The sequence below is a fragment of the Sciurus vulgaris genome (genome assembly GCF_902686455.1).
Source record: "Sciurus vulgaris genome assembly, chromosome: 6".
Lineage (NCBI taxonomy): Eukaryota > Metazoa > Chordata > Mammalia > Rodentia > Sciuridae > Sciurus > Sciurus vulgaris.
The window spans coordinates 44,099,494-44,127,200 of record NC_136466.1 but is presented as its reverse complement, the minus strand read 5'-3'; the positions used below and the strand labels follow the sequence as shown (position 1 = coordinate 44,127,200).

The following is a 27,707-nucleotide window of genomic DNA, read 5'->3' as shown; positions in this document are numbered from 1 at the left end:
AAACTCAATAGTAATAATAAGCTGGGTTGGGTCAAATGACCGTGATTCTAATATGGAAAATCTTCATGAATAGGATATGGAAGAATTAAAAGTCCCCCCCCCCCGCAAAAAAATGCCCAACTTTTGGAAATAAAAATTGTCAGCATGCATCAGAGCTAATCATTTTACCTTGTAAAGAATCTGAGAAGTGAAGCTTCAGAAATGTCAAGTGACCAAACAAGTATGTGCAGAAATTAACTTTTTTATTATATATCATATAATGTAGTAGTAAAGTTTGTTTGAAGTGCATGAATAAAAAGTTAGTGAAATTACAGGAGGAACAATCTATATAGCAATAATAGGTGCATTCCCTGTGCATCTGAAAGAAAAAAAAAAGAAGAGTTTTCACTCATTTTGGCCTAAAACTTAGTGTTCAGGTTCCCAGGATTCTGACAACAGAACCCGGATAACGCTGATTAGAACCATAGGGGCTTTACAATAAAAGCTAAAATATTGACCATATGATGGCAAAAAGTCTTATTTTGTGGTTAACTTATTCTCTTCTAGCTACTCTCTGATGAAGTTGGTGGCGCTGTAGAGGAGGACCTCCGCCTCCTGGACGAGGACCGGGACCGCTCAGCGTTGTAGGTGACGTGCTTGTCGTAGTTCTCCATCTGAGCCTCAATGAAGTCTCTCTGCTGCTGCCTGATGGTCTGGCTGAGGAGCCCAGGGAGGGCGTGGATGCTGCCAATCAAAGTCTCTAATTTGGTTTCCAGGGTAACGATCCTCTTCTCGAAGTCCTCACTCCTTTCATTTAAGTCAGAAATCATGTCATACATGATATTCTGGGTCTGGAAAACAGGATTGAGAGGAATTTAGAAACAGGACTAAGAGGTTTTTAGACTTGCCCCGGAAGCCATCCATCAAGTCCTGGAGCTTTAGGGTTGGTCTCTTGGTGGTGACATCTGGTGTAACAGGGTTGTCACCTAACTGAGAGGTTACCTTGCAAAGAATTAAGTGTGTTGCTCAATACCGGAATTTAGAGATTAACATTTTTAACATTGAAAACACTGATTAACATTGAAATTGATTAAGTTGATTAGACATCGATTTGGTTCAGTTTCAGAAAATGTAGTGCAGCTACAGCCTGTGATTTTAGGTGGCGTGAAGACAGATGAAAATGTTTCAAATTTATGTGTGTGTTTCAAGGGTTGTCACAAAAGTCAACACATCAAATGCATTTTGCAACATGTGATAATAAGGCGAGGCCAAATTTTCAAAAAACGGCCAGATTTAAGGAATAATAAAAGTACAGATGATTTGGAATATAAAAAGATCGAGGGTGGAATATGGATGAAATTTAGGATTGATTTGAAGAAGTGATTTAGGAGATTAAAGCAATAAATTCCTAAAGACATTTTGTTGTCTTTTGGTCCAAATCATAGACCACTCTTCATTGAGTCAAATAGATTTTTTACAGAAAAATGTAGAATACATAATAAGGTCTCAAAGAAAATAAAATTTCAGGGAAATACTGAAGTTACCAGTCCACTTGGTGGTATGGCTTAATTAGAGCTAAGCATTCATAAGTCTGATTCCTACTTAAATTTTCTGAAGTAGCCAAGGGATGGGACTCGAAGGTTGATCACCTCAGAAGGAAGGACAGGACGATTAAACTTGTCTAGTAACCCTCTGTCTCAATCTTGACTTCCTTTTGCTTCACTTTGCCTTACAATATATCTTGTTATTCTGCTTAACAACCTCTTAAAGATGATAAATGAACTGATTAAATGGGGGAGCTATTCAGAACACAGTACCTCATTTAGTTCAGCCAGGGAGACAGAGTGCCTTAGCTTTATTTTCACTACATACGACATGTGAACAACATCATTTGTTCAAAAAAAATTCTGAACCCTATGGCATGTACAGTCCTATGGTCATAATAAGAATAGCACTGAAGAAATAATTAGAAAGAGACAGCATCTTGCCTCATAGATGTACTCTTGAAGTAAAATTACTTATCTACATCACATTTCCAAGGGATCTGTTTGATTTATTGATTAAAAAATACTCAGTTTTCTTTATCATTTAAGCTATGAGTGATGCAAGAGCTCACCCCAAGTGAGGGCAATTTTAATCCATGCTGTCTTTCTACCTCCCAATCTGTGCCACCCAGCTTACTTGCAAATTTGCTCTCCTCAGGTGAGTTAAATACCTCACTTATGTTCAACATACTTACGTAGTAGGTGCTACTGACAAATATGAAAATGAATGTGATTTAGATGCATTTAATGACACTAGGCCAATAATTTTTGTAGATTATACGGAAGGCTATAGTAAAGAACATAGCTGATTTGTCAAACAAAACACAGCATATAGATCTAATTGAGAGCTGCATATTTCAAAGCATTTGCGGTAAAAGGCTGAACGTGCATATGCTATTCTATTACCTCTTTTAGAATTAGCTCAAGAGGCTACAGTGTTTTGATTGTTGATATTCATTTTCTTGAGAATGGATTTTACTTGGGGAGGAACAATACAAAATCAGATAAATCTTTAAAATGGGACACAAAGACCAGAGAACTATTAACTTACTTCAAAAAAAGTATGAGGGCTAGGTTGTGGCTCAGTGGTAGAGCGCTTGCCTAGTATGTGTGAGGCACTGGGTTCGATTCTCAGCACCACATATAAATAAATAAAATAAGGTCTATCAACATCTAAAAAAATTAAAAGTAAAAGTATGATTGATATAACATAGAACCATAAAAAATGTACCCCCACCTTTTTTTTCTTGAAGACAACTTCTTTTGTAAGAAGCAATTTGTTTTTTTAATTTCAATTTTATATTCTCCTGAGTTTAAAAAGTATAAAATTTTATTGTTGAGTCCTATTTAGTCCTGAACCTCATAGTCACATCCAAGATGAAGTTCTGCTCTCACAGAGAAGAGTTTTAAGAATTACAGAGGTATTAGTTTTCACTCATGTTTCTATATGGTCTTTAATTTACTGCAAGTAGCAAACAATTTAGAATGGGGGTTGAATAATGTGTATGGGAAGAGAGCATATTAAATAAGCGTTTTGGAAAAGTGATTTTATGTTGAACCTTCAATTTTGGGTGGTTTGTTGTATTAATTAAACTTGTTATAGGATCCTCCCAAAGCATGACTCATGACTGCATAATGGTTAGCGAATATGACTGGGAGCGTCAAGCACTTACTTTTGCCAGATCCACCAAGGTATTTGCTTGGTCATTCAGCTTCCTCTGCTCCATTTTTACACTTCTTAATCTAAAAGACAGAATCTGAAATCAGAAAAGTTCTCTTCTTTCTTTAGCTATCTTATGGCTTCCAAAGAGCATGCACAAAATTGACAAGAGCAAATAACTGCATGAATAATGCCTTGTATTTGGGGGTAAAGTCCATACTGGTTATGTATCTGGTACAATGAGAAGCATGCTTCCCCAACACCGCAAAAAAGAAAGGAGAGAGCAAGAGATGAGATGTCCTCAGGACAACTATTACCAGGTAAGTTGAATTCAGAAAGGCTCATAAGGATTTACCATATGAGAAAAAAGCCAAAACATTCCTTAAAGCCCCAGTATCGTGACAAATAGACATAGGAAGAAATATGCAAAGCAACTGGAATTTCATCAATGTTGGAGCAATGAGCACCTTCCTATGCCTACATGACTAGATACAGGTATTAACCCTGTTAGTCTGAAATGAATTGGGTTAGGTATTTGAACCTGATGAAAAACACAGTGATAAGTGAGATTCTTATTAACAAAAAATAAAGCTTTTATTCACCAGCAGCAAGATAACTCAAAACACATAATTCTCTTATTCTTCATTGTATTTCACTTGATGTTTATCTTAAACTGCCACTGAATTTGAAGGGAGAACCTCTCAGTTTTTATATAGATAAAAGTCAGAACAAAGTATCTGATGGATAGACTCTCTTTAAAGTACTTTCAACATCTTTGTATGTATCAGGTCAAAAGGTCACTGTTTAAAAACTATCTTTCTGATGAGAAATGATTGTTCTTTAATTTATTTATGGTATTATTCTAACAAATGCTTATTCAGTGCTTAATATGGAATTAATATTCTTTTCTAATAGGAAAAGAATTTATTTATTGTTCTTTCTCTTTTCTGCCAACATTTCAAAGCCTTGCTCCAAAGGAGAAATGGGTCCTACTATGCTACTTCATGAAATGGTGGGGGGGAGGGTTATCTGGATCCACATTGGCCTTATTTTGCTTGATGATGAATCATTTTACAAAGTAGAGTTTTAGTGCTCAAGGAGGTATTTTGTTATTTTTCAATTTAAGGCGTAATTAATTACATAGAAGGAATAAAAACTCACAGGGCAAGATTTTACTGCCAGGGAGATTTTTGTAGCACGTGTTCATAATGCTCAGTGATTTTGTTCTGAAGGCTGAATACTCAATATGTCAGCAAATCTGCTCTGCAGTGAAGATGTGGTTCCTCTGCCAGCAAGTTTGACTGACACCTACCTCCAACACGATTTTTAACAATCTAAAACAGTTTAAATTTATGACTTGTCATTGAGACTGTGTTTATTAGAATACTTGGAACAAAGTTCACTGGCTTCTCTTTGTGCATTACAGAGATGGAATAAATTCTAATCTAAGAGAATTTACAAACATGCACTTAAATCTAATATATTGAGAAAGGTTTGTTACAATTCTTGATGTGTACCTTTTAAAAGAAGCAGAAAAAGAAAACCACTTTTAAACATCTGTGGGTCATTACAGAGAAGTTGGAGAAAGTAGCAGAGAATGTCAGATGGGGCTCTGTCCTCACTGGCTGTAATTTGAACTCTGGTTTCTTCATGTATGAAATGAAGTGTGTTGTTGTTCCTATAGTGCTGGGTTTATACCAACAGAGTTATTGTAGATGACTTTAAGTGACCATTAAGACATTTAAACAATACTAAAACAGGGGGAGAGACAATTATTCCCTTAAATTCTCTCGCAAGTCTTGATCATGGCAAGACAAATGTCTGAGGCTGTTCCTACCCCATCCTAATCTCCTAATACCTGCTCAGAGCTTTCTAGCCCATGACTAGAATCCAATACTAGAATTTCAACTGCTAATTGATATCTCTGCTATGTGTGTGTGTGTGTGTGTGTAATGATAGAGATTTCATGTGTAATGTTGAAGATTGAACCCAGGGCCTCATGTATGCCAGGTAAGTGCTCTACCACAGAGGATCATCCAGCCCTATGATAGAATTTATATCAAATTTTCTTTTAAGTAATAGTATAAGCAGACTGGAGTCTGGGGCTTTGGACCAGATGCCTCCAGCAATCTGCCAGTGGAGAGGAAGTCTTGAACTCTGCAAATGAGGTGGGTGGTGGTTCCTTAGCTGAAGTGGGCACTTCATCTTAAATCAGTGTAGCCTAATTTACTTCTCTTGGATTACTAAATTATGTCTGACAGTAGAATTTTGCCCATTTTATTTTTTACTAATCTGGAAAGCTGAAATAGAGTAGCCCTATTTGATTGGAATTCCTTTAGCTTTCTGAACTTAAATTATCTTGTCTGCTTTTTATGCTGCCGGTAATGTAGGAGAACAGTTGGAAAAAGGCCTGCTTAAGCTGCAGCTGCCAGAATAAAAGGTAACATGCAGATATGTATTATACTTTTTTCCCCACAAAAAAAGAATAAGAAACATGTTGATTTCTTCCTTGTGAACTTCACTTATCACAGGAAAATATCATGATTTTGGATCACATTTCCATAGCAGCAATCAGACTACTAAAATTCACAAATAAAGGATCCGCTGGGTGCATGCAGCCAGTAGAAAATTCTGCAAATGTTGAAAGGAGCGGCTCACACAACTTACTTCCGAGCTCTATTTTCATTTTGTTGAAATAAAAAGACAAAACAAAAGAAAAGAAACTGTGAAATATTCTGGAACAAAATAATACAATGAGGTGCTTAGTTGTGCACAGGGGGCTCGATTCATTAGCTGGAAGATCCTGTTATGAGTCTGTAGGATTTGGGCATATTGGCCAAAGAGGAATGCTATTCAATCATAGTCACCATCCTTCTTCACTGCTACCATAGTTCCCCCACCTGAAAGTGCTTAACTTCCTCTTGAACCAGAGTTCTGAAGGAAGAACATGCATAAGATCAACTTGGCCTCTTGCTAGTCATTGTTCAAATAAATGATAGAAAATATTTTTGCCTAATATAATATGGTTAGAAGGACAATGACATTATAATGTGATTTTTTTCTCCCAGGAAAGAGTACATCTTTCCAAATCAGGGCTATTCAGGAGTCCCTATGTTAGGTGAATCATGTACACTGGATTTCTTGGCTCTAAGACAAGTCCAAGGCGACCGATGGGTCCATAGTCAAGGCAGAAGAATGAGAAATTTAAAGCTGCTACCAGAAAAAAAGGTTAAAAGACAAAGAGAACATTTCATAGCGGTAAGTGAAAAATCAAAAAGATACCGAAGAGTTACTAAAACGAGGGGAGGATCTGGGAGAGTTTGACATCCATCAGAGATAAGAGTAGTCATATGCTGGGGTAGAGAGGCCATAAAGTTTGGAAAAGAGAAAGAGCTGAGCTAGAGGGCAACAAGCAGAAGGGGGAAGAGCTTCTGAAAACGCTCTCAGGGCAACTCAGAAACTAGGAGAGGCCAGGAGAGCTCCATCAAATGAATTTAATTTTTTTCTTCAACTAGTAAGATCTGATTTCACCCAGTGCTGACTGATGAGGCTGCCGGTCTCACTGGATCTGGACAATGGGCAGTGAAGGCCACGCCCTGAGGAATCGAGCCCTGTGTGCTTTCCTTTGTGACTTCACTCCCCAACTTCTAATATGAAATTAAAAGAAAGGTGATTATTTATGATTAGAATACGGTAGCCAAACCCAACCCATGAAATGTACTTTTTCCCAAAGCATAAGTGTCCTCCATGTCAAAGGAAGCCCAATAACCACCAAGCCAATTTGTACAATTCAGAACATATTTGAACTGACTGAACCTTAGCTCTTGAATAGATGGAATGAGAAATGCCTGCAGAAGCAGAATCACAGGGCTTCCTCTAGCACTCTACCCAGAGTATCTTGCTAAAGGGCTCCTATAAGCTCCTCCACAGCACCCTTAAGATAGGTTAGATGTGCTATTTCCTAAAATTAGCTTCCCTGAAGAACTTTTTAAAAATATCTTAATATAAAAAATTTTCAAATTTACACTAAGTTGAAAAAGAATTTTACTGTCAATATCCCTACCTTCTACCAAGTTTTTGAGTATGAATGTTCTCAAAATTCAAAGCCTATGACAATGTACAGTAAATGCCCACCATTATACATGACCATAGAGCTATATTACAAAAAACTATTGCAGCAGTTTTTGTGGATTTGTTACTTGAAAATATCAAAAGCATCAAAGTCAGATCACATTTAATAGGTCACACAAAAGAATGGAATACATAATCCTAGAGGAAAGGGGCTATATGTTCACTTAACACACAGATCAACCACACATGCTCGCTCCTGCATCATCTCACATCCTTGGACACACATATCTTCTCATACAAACAAAGATAAGCTTTCTTTTTTAATGTACTCAAATAAAATAGGTTAGTATCAAAATTTTAAGTAGGACAAAGAAATCTCCATGTTATTTCATAGGTGGCCCTTGTGTGATTGCTGGGGTTACTGTGTTGAATGGCTTTAGGCAGACGTGACTGACAGTTGTGCCTGGTGAGGCCCTTGGGGAAAAGGAGGCCCTCAGGAAACAGGAGGGAGCTCAGCATCCCTTGAGTTCTCCGGCTCTTAGGTCTAGACTTCAAGGAGTCAAGATGTCTAGGCCTGCACTGCTAGGTGCTGGTCCTAGGTTAGTAACTGAACTGTGGGGAGCCCTTTTGTGAGCCAGATCTAATGTAATGCTCTTCTCTGTCTTTCCCCCTGACTTTAAAAGAGTATTATCTTAAAATTCTAGCCCTCTCTTTTCCTTATTTTAGAAGAAAAGCTTAGTTGTGTGTGTCTAGTCAAGTCACAGAGCTGAAGGAGAAATATCATCCCCTTTTAGAAAGTGTGTTGGTGGCAATAAGGGAAGAAGCATGAGTGAGTAGCTGTGAATAGTAATGAGAACCAGCTACGCTACCATATGTGCCGTTCCCTCTACTTCAAATCTCAGATGAGTACTTTGGTTTTATGTTCATTAAGGAAGGCAGAAACTTCATAGAAGTACACATGTGCACAACATAGGCATAATCTCTTCTTTTTAAGGATCACTATTTAAGCAGGGCAGTTGGATGGACAGGTGAAAAGGTGGGAGATGAAAGCTTAGTGATTCCCCAGAGAATGTTATGTATGAATTAACTAAATATGTAAAATATTCACAACAGCTTCAGAGCTTTCTCATCTGTCTCTCATGGTACATAAAGCCAAAAGGCCTAGTTTTTACCATCCTTTCCATGATTACCCTGGTAGGTTTCATGAGGAAGTCACTTTTCTGAGCCACAAGTGTGACCCTGCTTGTACTTCCCCATGCAGAAATGGCATTAAGTCAACAGCAAGTCTGCAGGGCATCCGAGTGGGACCCACTGAGTCATACTTACAGTAAAGATGCTGTCAGCCTGGAGGAGAGACACCCTGGGGTTCCAAATTATCATCGAATCTTACGAGGTACAGAGTTTTGCTTTCAAAGTCTATCACAGCTATATGATATAGTAGTGAAATGGCATGAAGGACTTAAAGTGAATAATGGTATCCTGAATAAAGTCAGAATTATGATACAGGACCATAGAAACTATAGGAACTCTAAGGTCTATAATGAACATGTAACATATAAATAACCCCCAAAATTTCTGATTAAGACTTCGTTAAGTAAATATTAAAAGATAATTATCTATACTATAGTGATATGAAAAGCTTTGACAAAATGTTGAAAATCCAGATATATAATTATTGCAGTAGAAACAAACTAAACATCCTAGAGCAAATTATATGGACTATATAAAATGAAACATTTTAACAGAAACTATAGATTCTAAAGAGAGAAACTGAGAAGACATTTTAATAAGTGATGATTCTACTAATAAATGATTTTTAATCATAAAAGGAACTAAAACTTTTTTTCTCAGGATTTCAGTGATGGAATTATTAAAATGCCAGATGATGTCTTTTGGGAAGAAACTTGACAATGTTTTCTTTTATCCTCCCTCATGAAAAAAGAACAACTAAGTGCAAGAATCAAGCCAAAGATTTAAAAAAAAAAAAGGATGAAAATGAAAAGTGGTACTTACTGATGAATAGCTTGCAAGAATTTTCGTTGATGTTTTCTTACTTTTGCATGATCTATCTTTTTTACTAGCTTTGTATTTTTGTAAATTAGCCATGTTTCCCTGAGTACATTGGCAGCTGCGTTTTTCACCTGTTTAGAAAACAAACAACAAAGAAGCAACTGATAAATTCCAGAGAAGAACCCTTTGCAACTTTGCTGAAGGTCATATTCTTCCTGCTGAGGATCATTGTATGCTGTAACTCTATTTAGTAACTAGTATTCCCTGGGTCAGGGAATAATACTTAAATATGAAGGAGATACTATTGATCTTTTTCTGTACTAAATTCTGTCCTGCTCCATCAGGAAACTTTTTAATTCAACTACTTTTTTTTTATTTAATCCAGAGGTACTGATTTTCCACCCTGTATTGTAATTGTTCTTTTCATGTTCTTCATTTCCCTAGAAAGAAGGGCCAAGCCAGAAGGCCAAGGTTAATCTTGCCCTTTGCAAGCTCAGTTGGTATTTCTGGCTGTGTGCTTTGGTAAGGGAACGTTTCCACTGCTGAAATGTCTGAGTAGACTTGGAGTTCATAGCCTTCCGGAGTGACTGAGCTGTTTGTACGCTTGTTAGCACACTTCAGTGAATTGACAAAGACCCTGTGCTGTCCTGGTTGTGTTTGAAATTTAAGCACACTGCATTTCAAGTGGATGGCACGAATGTAAAGGATGAAAACATTACAGTAACTGTGGCTGATGAACAGTGGTATCCATTCACTTGCTTTCTTGATTAAAATCTTACAAAAATCCTGGAAGCTAATAATGGCCTGATCAGGACAGACTTTGTCCTTGTCCTTGCTCACACTGTAGGTTGTGGTGACCTAGAGCTTCCACTTGGGTTTATTGCTAATTATTATCCTACCAGTTGTTCCATTCTTTTGAATGATGGACAAAGGATATTTCACAGAGAAGCCACAGGCTAGTGGGGTGTGAGGTGGTGGAAGGAAACCATACATTGCTGGTGGGGCTGCAAATTAGTGCAGCCACTCTGGAAAGCAGTGTGGAGATTCCTTAGAAAACTCGGAATGGACCCTCCATTTGACCCAGCTATCCCACTCCTTGGCCTATACCCAAAGGACTTAAAATCAGCATACTACAGAGATATAGCCACATCAATGTTCATAGCTGCTCAATTCACAATAGCCAGACTGTGGAACCAACCTAGAAGCCCTTCAATTGATGAGTGGATAAAGAAACTGTGGTATATATATACAATGGAATATTACTCAGCCATAAAGAATGATAAAATTATGGCATTTGCAGGCAAATGGATGAAATTGGAGAATATCATGCTAAGTGAGATAAGCCAATCTCAAAAAGCCAAAGGACGAATGATATCGCTAATAAGTGAAGGATGACACATAATGGGGGGAGGCAAGGGTTAGTGTTAGGGTTAGAGTTAGGGTTAGGGAGGAGGGCAAGTATGGAGGAAGGAAGCACTGTATAGAGGGAAAAGAGGGGTGGGAGGGGTGGGGGGAAGGAAAAAAAATAACAGAATGAATCAAACAACACTGTTCTATGTAAATTTATGATTACACAAATGGTATGCCTTTACGCCATGTACAAACAGAGAAACAACATGTATCCCATTTGTTTAAAAAAATAAAAAATTAAAAAAAAAAAAAAAAAGAAAGGCAATGTGGGGGACTGGAAATAGGACCTGAGATGGAAAAACGGATCCCCAATTCTGGAGTCTGCACTAAACCATGTCAGGTTTTGGTAACCAGATATCCTCTTTAGGACTTTAGATTCTAGAACATGAGAAAGTTAGAAATAATGATTACTAAAGTCCTCTCATTCCCTTGATTTACAATAAGAATGTTAAAATTACACTAAACCTATGAGACCAACTTTATATATATTTTTACTCTTGCAGGGAAAGCATCAGGTTTGATGACTGACAGTACTGAAAAGTTTTCTTTTTGGGTGTCTTTTTAGTGTTAAAACCCATTTTAGGAAGATGACTGATTTCTTTCCAGTAAAACTCCTTTTAGGAGTGACTCTGGTTCATAATGCACTTCCTCTGAATATCCATTAGACTGTGCAAGGAACACTTCCTCATACCAACAGAAAAACAATGGAAACATGCTGAGCACCACAGCAGTGCATAAAAATAACAGCACCACTCGCACAATAAAGTTAAAAGGACTCTGAGTAAATTCTTGGTTTCATCTTAGTGCTATGGAAACACCTTCTTCAGCGTGGGAGCTGCCTTCTTGACAGCTGTTCTGTCTAATGGCTCGTCCTTGTCAAAGGTAAGGGATGGGTGCAGCATGAGTCATTGAGGTTTGAGGACCTTGTTGTTCAGAGCAAGAGATGGGAAGAAACTGGACAGCAGTCCCTGGGTGGGGACAGCTCTCCCCTGATAAGAAACAGAAGTTCCAGTTCTTTGAGTGGCTGTAGAAGCCTGGAAGATTGGTGAGCGCCCCTGATGTATGCTCCCTCCCTGATGTTACCAATTGGAGGCACAGAGAGGGAGCCTAGATCTCAGACTGGTCAGGCAGCTAGAAAACCAGGCAAAACACCTGGGTTAAAACACAGCAACTGAACATAGCATATGCATTTGGTTGGATTTCCATCTACAAACAGCAAATCTCAAATGGCTTCTAAAGTCTGTAAACTTTTAAAAAGGTAATTTGCTGCTTATCTCTGATGTCTTTTAAATAATTGATTCTTTCTCCTGGGACAGTGGAGAATGGCTGAAGGGAAGCTTGTTCTCAGACCTAGGTGGGCGATGCCCTCAACCTTCATATTGCAGGATTTACATTCACTTATGCACTTCTCAGTAGCTGACAGGCTCAAAAGAAAATGACTCCTCATCTGAAAAATCACATCCCTACAGCTCCTTTTAAAAACTTTGAAATATGTGAATTTACTTTGAAATATCCCTTTTCTAACCCCCTAATAGGTTTTCAAGTGCAGGAATGAAGTATTATCATGTTTAACTGCTATTTTTCAACAGAAAAGCCACAAAATGATGTGTGCCAGAATCAAAACAAACAAAACCACTCTGTCGGTTCCTAAGATGTGTTCCTAATGGTAGGTCTCCTTGTCTCAGAGTTGAAAGGGACAGACAGAGGATAGTGAGAAGACAGGGCTGAAAGCATCTCCGAGCTTTACAGGTTTGAATAATGGGGAGTTGCTACACAAAAGCATTATGGAAACTTCCAGGAAAAACTGGGACAAAAGTAGGTCCCTACATTCTACATGTTTTAGATGAGAAGGAAGCTGATTTTGATGGAAAGTTTCCTCTTCCTCAACTAAGAGCCCTGCCATAAAATCATCTATGTGGCCCTGAGGCTTTTTGTAAACTCTCAGAGGACAGGGGTCAGGTGGCCTGAGTACAGTGCTTTGGTCATAGCTGGCATTAAATATATGTCTAAGCTATGAATTGAGCACCACAGCATATGTAATTTATACACAGAAACATCTAATCTTGAATGACAAACATTTGTTGGCCAGAGGAGCCTTAGGATAAGAAAAACAGACAATTTTAGGGAAGACATCTAGGCTTGAAATGGGCCAGTGAATTTCCACTTATGAATTGAAACAAAGGTATTGAACCCCTATCACTTGACAGATACCATGACAATTGGTATGAGGGGATTCAAAGACCTAAGAAAGTACAGTACATAGAAGGCAGATCAATGAAGCAAGGGGGAGGGAGGAAGGACAGGAAAAGGCAGGACTTGCAGAATGGAATTACATTTATGAATTTCACCTTTATATATATCATAAAGCATTGATTAAAAAAAACTATAAATGGAAGAAAGACAAGTGGAGTACAGGAAGGAGCAGGGGGAGGGAAAGTGGAAGCACTAGGGATTAGGTCAGAATGAACCTATTATGTATAACTGATGCACTAATGAAAACAGTAAAATGCAGTGCAGAGCCAGTTTTAAGAGTGCTTACCATGCTATATCTTTATCAAGAGGAAATCTCACAATTCTAAAATTAAGGGGGCTAGATCTATGTGAAATGAACTGAATTCAGGTTTTTCAAAAACCAAGGGAAGTCAGGGTAAAGACCTTTATTAATAGGAATCTCTCTTCTCTTTTGACTGTCCTGTACATATAGGAATGTTTACTCACCCTCTCTAATGCTCAACTCCAAATAGAATCTTTCACCAGAAAATTTTTGAAAGATTCATTGGGTATTTTGATAATAACTTGAGTAAAGAAAGGCTCTAAATAAAATGTACTGCTCAGAATAGTACTTACTCAGATGCCTTAAAATGACTCTCATAAAGGCCATGAAATGTGGTATTGTTGCCTCACGGGTAATTATAATAAAACTGTAACAGTACTTTATAAACCATTGAAGCACTTAGAAAAGGTGGTATTTTAACTGAAATTTTGATACAAATCTATCTGATAAAGGTAATGGAAGCATTGTCAAAAAGGATCTTTCTATTTTTCCTTGCTTTTCACTACTTAGAGTCTTCTGTTTCTTTGTTTTTATTTCTCCTGCCTCTTTCCTTAAGAGGTCTTTTTCACATAAGACTTGCACTCTTTACAAATTGGAAGGGATCACACTGGGGTGCCATCTGCCCTCTGCTACTGTCTCCTCTCCCCTCTCTCTGTTCTCCTTTGGAGCAGGTAGCTGGGGCCTGAGTGAACACTGTCACTGTGGAATATGCAGAGTCAAAAGATCTGCTCCTTGCTTTTTCAACCCATTGGGCTGCATAACCAAGAACACTGTAAAAGTCGCATAGAATAAGTCCTAGAGAATTTAAGAGACAACCAGGGAACAATAGGATGAAACTATAATAGTGTTCTCATTATGGATCTTATTGATACTTCTTAACAGGATTGGAACTGCCCTCAGAGGATATTAATATGTGCAATTACTTGCTGGTATGGTCATCAAGCAACTTTAAATATTATGTCAGCATTCTCAAGCTTGTTTCTTTCCAAGAAGGTATTCTGATGGGACTGAATTCCAAGATTTCCTCTTGGTTCAGACCTGAATGAGTGGTAATAATAATGTATTTCCTAAAGATACAGCATGGTGAACACTGGAACTATAAAGTGATAGACTCAGTAGCTGGTCCTGTCTTTCTAAATAAGGTGACAAATTTTTGGAATTGTGCTTCCATGTGAAATCTTTAGATTGATCTGATACATGTACCTCTTGACTATTTTTTAATTCAAAGTGCCCTGTAAATTTTCAGAAGTACACAGAACAATCTCCCTTAATGCTTGGTGCACAATGAACAGTGTGTTTTACCTTCAAATGTAGTATTTTACATGGTTAATGTCATACAGAGAAATGATTTCTGTATAAAATTGTTCCCTGGAAAATTTGAATATGGTGAATAATTTTTCATGGAAATTGTTTGATTCAGTAAGGACACACACAAGAAGGCTTGAAAAGTTATTTTGTCCCTGGGAGAATAACTATTCTTTTAATATTCATATTGTTTTTTATTTATAGCATTACATTGATTTCAGAACATCTATTACCATTAGCCCTGTTTACCAATAGAAAAAAATTATTTCTCCTACATATTGTTTTAAAGAACATTTGTATTTTTAATCTCTTTGTATACTGTATATGGATTGCAAGTCCTTATTTACTCTTGGGTTATTCCTCAGAAATCATTCATAAATTATTCAGTATTGTAATTTTTATTCAAAAAGTCAAAATTATAAATGGGTCTGTTTAGGATTTCCATAAATAACCAAATGGAATTGAGTTCCAAGTAAATGATACTCATTAAGTTGATGACTTGCTATAAAATAATGGAGAGGACTATAAAAGGGCTATTATTTTCATATATTGTGTTGAGTGTCATAGTGGAATGAGTATCATAAACAAATTTATGTTTTATTCTAGTGCTATTTCAACATTTATACTTAGTGACATCCTGTCTATAAAAATTGCTCTGTCAACAAGCCTGCTTGCAAGAGACATTTGGGTCCTAAGAAATGCTGCTCCACTCTGAAGGATTAATGAGATCCCAGACACAGTGGTGCATGCCTGTAATCCCAGTGGCTTGGGAGGCTGAGGCAGGAGGATTATGAGTTCAAAGCCAGCCTCAGCAACTTAGTGAGGCCCTAAGCAACTCAGTGAGACCCTGTCTCTAAATAAAATATAAAAAGGGCTGTGGATGTGGCTCAGTGGTTATGAGTCCCTGGGTTCAATCCCCCATTTAAAAAAATTAAAAACGCAATGAGATAACAGAAGTAATAATGTGAGGTCTAAAGTTAGAATAGTACCTCTTGCTGAAACAGCTTTCTATAGGTAATCTGACTCTCCAAGCAACATTATAGAAGTTTATCTAAAACATACCAGAACTTATAACAAAAACACTAATATCACAAAACTGGTCAGTTTGCAGAAAGGAGTTCATTCATTAAAAATTAAAGGAATGTTATTTAGATCCTGGATCCATATCCTCTAGAGGGGGCCCGTGAGCAATTTGAAGAAAAGCCCATGTGCTTTTCTGCCAGACAGGAAAGATGGGAGGTGTCATCTTATTTCCTAAGTGGTCTTAAAATATTGAAACAGCTTAAAATTCTCAAGTCCTAGAATATAATATCTTAACTCCTCATCCTTGGCAGTAAACACAGAACCCCAACCATATTATGTAAACAGTTTATTTGTGATCAGTGAATATGTAGTATTACAAAGAGGAGAGAGATTATAATAAATTTGTTTGATTCAAAGAATATTCAGAAATTTTGTTCCATTTTCTTCTTTTAAGAGGTCAGGCCTTGGGGAATAACAAGGTGAGGTGACAATTCTTAACTGCAAGTGCTTTTGTACCTTTAGGGAAACTTCAGAAATATCAGAGGTTAGGGCTGGCATCTAGTTGAGGCCAGATGCTGATAAACATATAAAATGCATAGAACAGTCTTTGTTGAGAAGATTTATAGGATAAACTAATGGGTTATATGGTGTTTTTAGGTTATTTCTGCCTAATATCTTGAATGTGGCATTAATTCCTGAGAAAATGCACAATCTTTACAATAACATTTTACAGAGGATAAAGGCACTTCAGTAAAGTGTTCGTTGGATATGGAAAAACTTGTGACTCTTACACAATGTGTAGTACAGAACTCTATGGGCCAAGCACATTTTGAAATCTGGATTGGATGTGAACCAATAATCTCTTATGTCTATATTTACATTTCCTGGTAGACCTCAGAAAAGAAAAAGAAACCCAATTTTCCATTCAGTTCCTCATTTACCTGTCTCCTTCCAGACACCCATTTAGAAATGTTCATGAATTCTGAGAACATGACCAAGAGTTGGAAGAAAATGAGAGGAAATCACGGGGTAGGGGGCACATTTTGAAGTGGTAAATCTGTGCAGAAACCATAGCATCTGTAGTTCAAAGACTTTGAATATCTAGTACAAACGTGAACCTACTAACTGCAATAAAGTCTCACACTAGTGTCTGAAAGGTAAGACAGCATTAGCAAGACAACTGGAATTCACGTTTCCATTGTACAAATGTAATATGTATAAACATTTGCATGAAAATGACTGCTCTATCTGAATACATTTACCAAATTAAACAAGGCCACTTTTTAAAAATCTGAGATGGGGTTCTCACTGTGTTTCCCAGGTTGGCCTCCAGCTCCTGAGCTTAAGCAATCCTCCTGCCTCAGCTTCCGCAGTAGCTGGGAGTACAGATACCTGCCATGTGCCCAGCTTCAACTAAGATCCCTTTTATATATATAAGTAAAACTGAGCTCGAGTGAAAACCCTGAAGGCTGGAACTGTGTTTGAAAAATGCTATTGATTCTTTTATGGGTAAAGTTATAAAATGACAATGCATTTTGTTCTTGCAGTGACAGCCCAGCTGTTTTCCATTTTGGGCAGTGGTGACCACTATAAAATCATTTTCAGTTATTTTTTACTTTGGTGCTTTGAAGTTTCATGTAACTATCAAGAAAGGCCAAGAATTTAGTCTAATAAAGCATCCCCCCACCAAGGCTTTCTAACTTGATATAATCACTGAGTGAGGGTAATAGCACCTCTCTGACAAGGTTCTGTCTTGAGGAGGACAGAAGTTTGCATACATGACACACCTGGAGCAGTAACCGGCAAGAGTGGGTGCTCTTCCAACACTCTGGTCACTGTTTTCCTCTACCCTGAGTAAATACTAGGCCATTTTCAACATCTCTCTGATGGCCTTTAAGTCATGCAAAGGTCCTGTCTCTGCCTACACCTCAGTTTTCTAAAAGTTAGGGGTTCTTTCTTATGTGTCTTTGCCACACCTGTCTTTAGAACAGTGCCTTGCTCATAGAAGCTTTGCTGCATTTCATTTAGTCATCCCTCCATGACACTGGAGGGATTAAACAGTATGATATTTTCTTCCCAAATATTGGTTGCTTCTTGCGTCCTGCACTTCAGTCTTAAATATACCTATTTGTTTGAATCTGATTTATTTTTATCCATATGCTAAACTAATCCAATTATTTCTTAATTGACCTAAAGTGAGGAATAGTTTATTCTAAAATGTGAACAAATGGAATTGATGCTAGGAATGCCTCAACTTTCAAATCATATAATTTCAACCTCAGACGTCAAAAGTTATATCTCCCAACACTGAATCAGCATAGTAATATTCCCTTGAGGGATAGGTGGGTGATAACTTACTCTTTTCGTCAGCTGAGTATCCATCATGAAATTGTGCACGTGCTTTTCTGCTTTGGTAAGTTCTAGCTTTCTTGCCACCACAGCTACCACCAGGGCCGTACAACCCGCACCCTGAAAACAGGAGAGAAGAAGACCCGGAAGAGTTACTACAGCCTTAGCCACGGTGGAAAATGTTTTGTACCAAATGCATTAAGTTCCTCATCATATTCTTTAGTGTCTTCTGTTAAGAGGAAAATATGTGGCCAATAAATGGAAGTGAAAAGTCTTTAAATAAAGGTTTAAAAACACAGTTTACCTACTACCAGATGAAATTAATGGCCCAAAAGGAAACTTGTTAAATTTTCAGATTTCTTTTAGTAAATCTATTATATACTTAATAAGTTAGCAAAAATGCATGGAGTAGAAATAGATTTTTCCTTAAAGAACCTTGAGACCTGCAGGCTTGAGGCCAATCAACTTCAGACAACAGGAAGGAAAGAGTCAGATGATCTCAGTATGCACATACCCTCAGACTGCCCAAGTATCAGTGATCTGAACCTGGACAATGGAGATACATGAAGTGCTGGAGGCAAGGGATAACCATTTTAATATTGTGGAGGTTTAACTAGTACCAGGAATGGTTCATCTTCTTTTTGGAAAAATCATCAGTGTTTCTTTTTGAATTACAGGCCATTTAACTGATCTCTTGAGGAAAGAGGCATGACACTGTACAGGACCCCCCAGGTTATAGTCCTGTTTTTCCATGGTCAAGGAGAACTTGTTGTGAGGAGCTGGGGGCCATATGTAAGATAACACCTTGCTGAAGCAGCCATTCCTGGCCCAGCAAACATACTGGAAGAGACCAACTGAGGGTCTACTTCAGAGGCCTGGGACGTCATCCCTTCCGAGAGAATCTTAACCCTGAGAGGACAACAGAGCAGTACAGAGTGCCAAGCCAGTCTTAGTGGACAGAAATAAAGGGCACAGGCAGAAGTGCACAGGAGAGAAGCATTGGTAGGATCTTTGAATAGACTCAAATCTCTCTTAACTGGTTTTTAATAGCATCCCCTTTATGTTAGCCAAAAGGGTAGACAGACATCCAGGTAAGAGTCTCAAATTCCCAAAGGTAACCTGGCTTTCCCAATTACCACTACATCTAAGTATATATATCACTAGTTCAAATACCAACTCTGTGCTTTCAAAATGTAGTGGTTAACATTCTACATCTCTAATATTGAGAAATTGTTATATAACTTACAGCATACCCATAAATACAGTGATGACTGTGTTAAATTTTTATTTCTATAACAAATAACATCTAAATATAATGTATAAAAGGCAAGTTTGAAAAGCATACATATGATAGACATGCTCCTGGTTTTGTTTTTTAAAAAGACAATACACCCTGGAGACAGAAAACACTGGAAAGAAAGAAGCCCACCTGTGAAGAGGTTATCACTAAGTAGTTGTTATATTGTCAACTTATTTTGTTCTTCTCTGGAGCTCATATCTTCTATAATCAATAAATTATGTAAGAACATAATTTTATATTTAATAAGTGTCAACATTTATGCTTTAAGAAAATTCCTCGCTTAACCTTTACATATCTTTATATTAACCTCACACTTTCTTCATGAATCATACTTTACATATATTTCTATTGTATAAGTTATACTGTATTTTCATTTTTATTTGACTATCTTTTTCCATCTTGTCTTTATGAAGAAATTCATATCCTCAGAAATGAAGTGCTACTAATCATATGATCAGAGGAGGAGGCGAGAAGGTATTTAGAAATCATCTTTTAACCTTGTGATTTTAGAGATGAGACAACTAAAGCAGAGTTAATAGTTATTCAATTATCACTCTTGATATTTCTTCTTCATCTCATGTATAATCCCATATTTTCCTATTTATGGTCAAATTTCCATATCCAGGATGCATTATGAGGCACTGTATTTTGAAACGACTGAAATTTGCCTTATTTTATCTGATAAAGTATAAGTGTTTAAACATTGATAAAAACTGTTGCAACTTTGACAGTTGTTTTCAACTTTGTAAACTAGGGTCCCTTGGAATGTTTGTGAGAATCCTATTGCTGTGAGTGTGTGCACAGTGAATAAATCTTAATCTTCAGGGATAAAATCTAGGCATCTGTAGTTTTTAAGTGATTCCAACATAGAGTAACCGCTTTAGATGAAGGAGGATATGAAGGAAATATAGCAACCTCCACAAACCACTTAGTATTAAAAGAAGAAAATAAACGTTCTTATTGGGTATTTTACTTATGAAGACATTCAAAATGATAAACAAGGAAAATAAGGGTAGAGTGTGTGATAGTTATCCCAATATTCTGTGCTCTGGGCAGACAGTAAAAGTGAGGTGATTTTTAAGCATCTACCACAAAATCTCATCATGGTGGACTGAACCAGTGGCCACCAAGCTCACCTACTATAGGGGTCAGCATTCCTTTGACAGATGCAGGATCATCACCTGTTGCAGGTGTGCAGCAGAGACTGTGAAAATCTGAGGGGGCTCCTAACTGCTAGAGATAGCTAGGAGAGGGCAGTTGGCACAAGAAGTTGAATATTGTTCTCCCCTGGCAGGTGTCCATTGCTGAGATCCTTCTGGAAAGAAATCAAAGTCCTAAAAGAAGTGGAAAATCACTGGTATCAAGAGACTTTGGAATTTGATTTTGTGTTTATTCTTGGGCTCCATCATTCTTCCCTTGATGAGTCCTCTCTCACCCAACTTATGCATTAAAGTGATTACCTATGGTGCAAACTGGAGAAGAAAGTGAATCCAACAATTTAGTAATTGTTAAAACTATTGCCTACACACTTCACTCCATCATCCTAACTACCCCTTTAAAAGCTGTGCCTCCAGAGACACTTAGAAACCTCTTTCTGTTCAAATGCAAAGCCCTTCACTCCTTACCTTTAAACCTTATTTTAATTAAGGAAATCATAAACTTCCATCTCGCTAGGTTCTTAATATATCATAAGAGGATCTGATATGTATAGAATTATATCTCAAAAAAGGAACCTTTAGAGTTTTGCAAAATGAAACTGGCTTACTTCCAAAAGCTTTCTAGGCTCGAGGTAAATTTCTGCCAACACATTAGTGGTTATAGTAATTTCAGTAATGGCATAATGTTATTGTCCACTCAGCATCTATTTCCAGGATCATTCTGTTTCATAAAGTGAATAAGAATGAAAAGTAAGCAGGCTTTTACAACATTTTCTCCCAAGCTTGTCATCACCACAATCCATGTAGAAACAGTTGGGACTAACATATGTTACTCTTTGGAATGAAGAGCCCTGTATGCCTTTAGTAAGATGAGTCATATTCCTTTCACCAAAGTTAGAAAATATATCCTGGCAACTTTTCTCCCAGTTCATTTGTGTTCTAAAGGAAGACCAAAGCAAATCGCTAACCTGCCACTTTAAGATGCTTGGGCATCTAAAAACCAAGAGAAGTGTTTATGTAGGCAGTATATGAAAAGCAAAGGTTTAGAGTTTCCTTCATTTATCATCTTTCCTTCCAAGAAGGTAGATGCTAAAAGAAGGGGTGATACCTTGTTTTAGAAAAGGTAACTAATCACAAGTATTGCTGCTGTTCATGACCCTAAGTAAGGTCAAACTGAACAAGACAGATGACAGTGTAAGTTCTGGTTCAACCCCAACACAGGGAGAGTCCCAGATGCTGCCAAATTAAGATGTCTGTAAGAACACAAACTGCAAGCTATGTTGAGGCCTAGAATATAAAAGAAGTGGCCTCTTTAGTCTCAAGATCATTTATCACCTAATGTTTGAAAATCCGATGGTGACAGGTTTTTCCTCTAACCCACCTAGTTCTATGGATCCTGCAAATACCTCCACAGAATCATTTTGAAAGGTTCCTTCAATAGTATGCTGGGAAAAGTTTGATTATTTCCTTATACAGATTCAAAGAATAAAGAAATTTATAATCTTCTGAAATTTCAGAATTCTAACTACCAGAGAGAGTGGCTCTGATTAAAAAAAAAATATTCAAAATATTCATCCTAAATTATACTCCCTTGGTTGTAATAGCTCCTAAAAGTTCAAACTATATATATATATATAGTTTAATAGTCAACTTATTAGACTACAGAGACTGAGAAAATTAAAAGTTATCACAATTAATTTTAAATATTATGATTTATGCTTAAGAATTAATAAAACAGCTTTAAGATTTTCATTTTTACATATCAGTTCATCCTCCAAAAGGGAGGTAAAATGAGTATTTGAAAACACTGCCTGTTTTTCTGTCCCTGGGGTCGACTGACTCAATATCCTAGAACCATAAATACATTTTTATTGCACTTGCCTGACATAAATAATCATACTTTCATAAAAATATGTAAAACAATCAACTCTGGAAAATAGAATTCTATAAAATACTTAGCTTTAATATTACCTCCCATTGGAGTTTGGCAAGGTTTCTTTAGGTCATGAAAACAATTCCCTTTATCAAAAACGTCCTTCCTTGAGTTCCTTCAAATAAAAACTGTTATTTGTTGCTGGAGGGCAGAGGTCAATTTCAAAAGCCCTCATCCTAAGGAAGAGAGAGGAAGTGTGTGGTGTTTGACTGAAGCCCATGGGCTTGTGAAACCCAGGTCTCCATGATGGTGATTTGCTGGTTCAGCTCATTCTTGTATTTTGGGGGCTAGAAAGAAGGAAGTACTGCATAAAACTGGTCATCAAGAATGAGTCATCCCTCAGTTTAAATCTCATTATTGGAAATGGTGCCAATGTGACTGCAGGTACTTTAGAGACGGGAAGTGCAGCTTTGCTAACTGAAAGTGCTGATGGTTTAGAAAAAGGAGATGGAACTGTGGAGTCAAGGGGCTGAGCACTAGAGGGTCACAACCACTTCCAGCTGCGCTTGCCTGAATCTGAAGAAAGCAGATGTCATTTCTTCTGAAGGAAGGTCCCAATAAGGCATGGGTGGGGGATTTAGTCTTCTACCCATCTATCCTACCTGCAGTGCTGCACAAAATAGGAAACTAAGTATTTAAACATATATTCTCCTCTGTGGGCCTTTATTTGAGGAGACTGAATGAAAACACAAGAAAGAAACCCAAAGCAACAAAACCAAATGTAAAGACCTCTTTAAAATTATTTGATATGAAAAAAAAAAAAAAAAAAAACACCCAATGTAAAATGATCCTGGAGTAATTTGCTCATTCATGTGTGTGTTCTTAGGACTTGTATGTCTAGTGGCAGGGGATGAAATCTTCAGATGGAAAGTGATACCTTAGGTTTAGCCCTCTCTCATTTACTAGTCATTTCTCCTTATGACTTCTAGTTAATTCATTGCTGTGTTCTGGACTAACGGCACAGTGCAACTAACCCTCGGGAGTAAAGCTATTTAACCAACAACTGACTGAGTCTCTCTATAATGTGAAGTCAAGATTCCTCAAAAGGGCAGATTTGATGCTGAGGAAATTATCAAGTTTTTAAGGAAAATACAAGGTGGTGTAAAGGCTTCTGTCTGGAACTGTTTTTCTTCCTAATAAAATTTTTTAAATTTTATATGTGATTTTTAAATTGTCATAAACTGGGAAAGCTTTTACCTTTTATTTATACAGAATTACTAGTGGGAGAGAAGAAATATGTTTGAACTGACCTCACTTTTGCTGTTTTGGCCAAGTTTAGGAGTTTAAAGATCATCACTAGAGAACTGCTTATCAGATAATCTGCATCAGATTATCTGCATCCCTAAGAACAGAGATTGATCCATAAGACAATTATGCCAAAACATTCAGTAATTAATACTCAAAAGAACCACCAAAAGTTGCCATAATTTATAGAAATAGAAAAACAAAGGTTACACATGAATGACTTGCATTCTATAATAAGAGGTAAGATATTCTTACCAAGGAGGTTCCACTCCTGAAACAATCATCCATGTTCATAAGAAAGAGAAGATACATAGCTTTCAGGATGTGTTATATCTGTATAGATATAAAATGGCAGACTGGGTAGATGCTAAATAAAACATTCACTTTCTCTATTGTAAAACTGTAAATCCTGAGAAACTAGTACATATGACTTAGCAATGTTATTTGCCTACCTACTGCCTTCAACCAAAACAAGGAAGCCATTTAGAATTCATCCCACTGGTTATAATGACACCCACAACGGGAAATTCTCAGATCCTCAGTCCTTCCTCAAATAGAGGAAGGGTAGGAGAAAACATAATTACAATCTGAATTGTTTTCTTTTGAAAGGTAATGAGTGATTTTTTTTTTTCTGTTGGGCAATTCCATGATTGTGTGTTTTTAAAATAACATTCAGGAGAGAGGAAGAGATCTCTCTTAAACTCTAATTCCTATGTATATCCTGGAAAAAGGAAATTTCTACCTGTTTGATCTATCACATTTCATTTGAATACTTTTTTTTTCTTTCTTTCTTTTTTTTTTTTTTTTTGCAGTGCTGGGGTTGAATACAACGGGGCTTTGCACATGCTAGGAATGTGCTCTACCACTGAGCTGCACTCTCAGCTCCAACATTTTAATTCCTATTACAGTCTTTCCACAATCAAACTCCCCCTATTTTAGTAGTTTCGAATCATCTATGTCTAATGTTGTAAACACAACCTACACATTATAAGAAAACCTTGTGTGATTATCATGGATTCACAATTTCAGACGAGAGGCTCTTTTTTGATAATGCTTTTTTTTTCCTCCCAGAAATATTATAGAAAATTATCTTTCCTCATGGTTTAACAATATATTTCACAATATAGTTCTGCCCAGAACACTGCAGATTAATCTTAATCTAATGTCCTAGGCTCAAAAATATGGCCCATGACACAAATTTAGCTATTTAAAAATTTTATGGTCTAATTTTGAATTTTAACCAATGAAATGTGAAGATCTAAGATGATGACATGCAATTATTCATCAGTTTCAATTAGCTTTCTGAAGAAAATAGGCAGTCCTCATTTCCTTTTCTGTACATTTTGAAATGGGAAGTTCTTATAGGTATCAGCATTTAGGTAGACTGTACTTTGAAAAGAAAACAAATCACATCGAAAGATAAATTCCATCAAATTTTCATAAATGCAAGAAAAAGAATTCAAATGTAAAAGCACAAAAAGCACAATACTTCAGTGATAATATACAAGATGATTTGGAGATGCCCCTGTACTCTCTCAAGAGTGTTGAAGAGTGTATTTCTATTTCACAGTTTATTAAAGGCCAGAGCTGAGAAGGGGGAGAGAGACAGATGACTTGAGAAATCTGACGATGTGTATTTGACTTAAATATGCACTTCAAATGTCCAAGGGAGAACAGGAAAATAAACACTGAAGTAAGAACAAGTTATTTCTCACTTAACATGATGCAAAAGTGCATTTATGCTTCCTAAAATGAAAAGGCAACAAAGGCAAAGAACAAAATAGAAACACATTTCAAATATTCAGGAAAATAACTTTTTATCAGTACTATGGGGAAAAAATTACCTTCTTTTAGGAATCTATACTGTCATTCAACATTCTCCATACCAGTGTCTAGCTGACCTTCATGCATCCCTCTCAATCCCTATGGAATTTGTATGCAGGATAGAATCAACTCCCAGACGCTCACCTAAGTAGACTGCCCAGTAGCCTAACTCCACAGGGGTTTGCTGTGTGCAGGGAGATAGACAATCCAACTCTTCATATCACTTCAACTAGATTAGTAGCTAGATTAGTAGCTTTCTCTGTATGCAAGTAAACCACTTTTGATCAGGTCACTTAAGAAATAAGTCCATTCCTTATGAGGGAGAGGAAATGGAGCTCCACAGCCTAAGAATGAAGGGACTGTTTTACTGTGGGCCTAGAAAGCAGGAAGGAAGTTCCTGTAAATTTTATTACATTATAATAAAGGATGTTTATGATTTCTGTTTTTAAAAAAACAAACAGTGAGCCTAAGCAAGGAAGTGGTTCAAGAAGGTAAATAAAAGATTTTTGCTACAGGATGAGACCTGAATGAACCATTCTTGAGTCTTTAAGGACAAAGAAATATTAAGGAAAGAAAAAAGTACCATAAGGCACTGTATCCAGGCAAGATTGAGCTCAAATTTCAAATCTGGTGTTGATCCCAAAGTGCATGAGCCCATTTGCTTGACTCCTCAGACACACCTAATTCAAGAATAAAAGGGGGTACATCTTACTAGAAAAGAGCACTAAGGAAGTTTTTTCTAAGAAGCCCTAAGGAAAAGACTTCAATTACCAGTTTTTTTTTTTTTTTTTTTTTTTTTTGTTGTTGTTGTTGTTGTTATGGGGCCTCCCCAAAATATATCTCTGCACATTTTATTTCCCAAAGTGTTGTACTATACAATAAAATACCAGTATGTAAGGAAAAAGGGGGAAATAATATAAGAGTAAACATAAAATAGAGCATACTAGGTATAGTGAAAACAAATTAATGTTCACTATAATTTACAAAACCGCAGTTTTCTTTTACAAGTGAATAATATAAAATTATGCCCCCAAATCATATTTTTCACAACTGGGCTTGAAATGCTCATCTTGTTACTTTTGGTCACTTCAATATTGGTCCTGGAATTTTCTTTTCACAACTTGCTCCCTTATCCCTGTTGAATACACCAAATGGGAGAAGAACACTGCCAATCTATCCAGGTCGTAGGCACCTGGTCCTTCCAGCTGGCATAAACTCTTGGAACACTCGTGCTGGGCAGGTGCTATGAGGGTGTGTACTCCACACTGGACACTCTCAAAGGCACTCAAATGGCTAGCCTGTGCTCTCCCTTGCCTACCAGTGGGCGAACACAGCATAGGTGTTGAGCAGAGGTGCCAAAATTTAGGAATTCTGGTCATTTCCACCCTAGGGAACTCTTAGTATTGCATTATATTTTAATGTAGACAAAACCCAAACATCAACCAATGACTCCTGATGAAATCAAACTTTAAAAGCAGATGAGGATTTAAGAGAAACCTAGGCTGTTGAAAATAATGCTGATTTGAAACTACCTATGGCTTAAATATGTACAGAAGCTCACACAATTTTATGATAACAGTTTGCTAGCTCCCATTTGATGTACCCGAACTAACAGAGCAAAGCAGCATGGTTAACTGACAATGTGTGAGGGTAGAGAATGGTCAGAGCTTGGTAGGCATCCCAGAAGAACTAGGGTATGCCACTTACCACCAGCACCAAGCCTTTCTCACCTGTTCTAGGAGACCTGACTTCTTGTCTCCACCTCATGCCATTCCATCCCCCACTTGCTCCTGCCCATTGTCCTTGCTCAAATAAACTGAGTTCCTGGCCTCACTGCCTTCAAATCAATTTCCTCTTTCCAGAATACTCCTGCTTCCTGGTTACTCACCTTCTCACTTCAGATTAAGAGTCAATTTTCCAGAAGTTATTTCTCAGGTGAGACCCCATCCTTGTCCCCCAACCTCCTAAACAGTTCAGGGGGTTTCTTCTTCTGATACTTGTCACAAATGTAAATAATTTGTCAATTATTTTTTTAAAATATAGGGCTTCCCCTACAAGCTCCATGAAAGCATGTCAGAGAAAGTTTGTTTTCTTTTGCTATATTCCCAGGTCCCTAGGACAGTGCCTGTCACTCAACAAATATTTGTTAAAATAATAAATATTATAATTATATAATTCCTTAACCCTTCAATATACCTTTAGGTAGTTATCATGGTCCATGTTTTTCAGATGAGGAAAGGTCAGAGAAACTGACTCAAGTTCACACAGCTAGTAGGGAATGGCAGAATCCAGACTTAAGAAACTGTCTGACTCTGAGGCTAAAGCTCTAAGATCAAGTTTGTT

At 37.2% G+C, this 27,707-nt stretch overlaps 1 protein-coding gene across 3 annotated transcripts in view; it reads right to left on the bottom strand.

The window, feature by feature from the left end:
- Positions 1-225: 225 nt before the first annotated feature.
- The window catches only part of KCNN2 (potassium calcium-activated channel subfamily N member 2), a 276,234-nt gene continuing 248,752 nt past the window's right edge, over positions 226-27,707 (bottom strand). For all 3 annotated transcript variants that reach the window (XM_079143884.1, XM_079143885.1, XM_079143886.1), the window contains 4 exons: positions 17,915-18,025; positions 9,268-9,395; positions 3,197-3,266; positions 226-830 (listed from right to left, as the gene is read on the bottom strand). In XM_079143884.1, the coding sequence (XP_079000010.1) occupies positions 543-830; positions 3,197-3,266; positions 9,268-9,395; positions 17,915-18,025 (597 nt within the window). In that variant the 3' untranslated portion in view covers positions 226-542. The remainder of the gene's footprint in view (positions 831-3,196; positions 3,267-9,267; positions 9,396-17,914; positions 18,026-27,707) is intronic.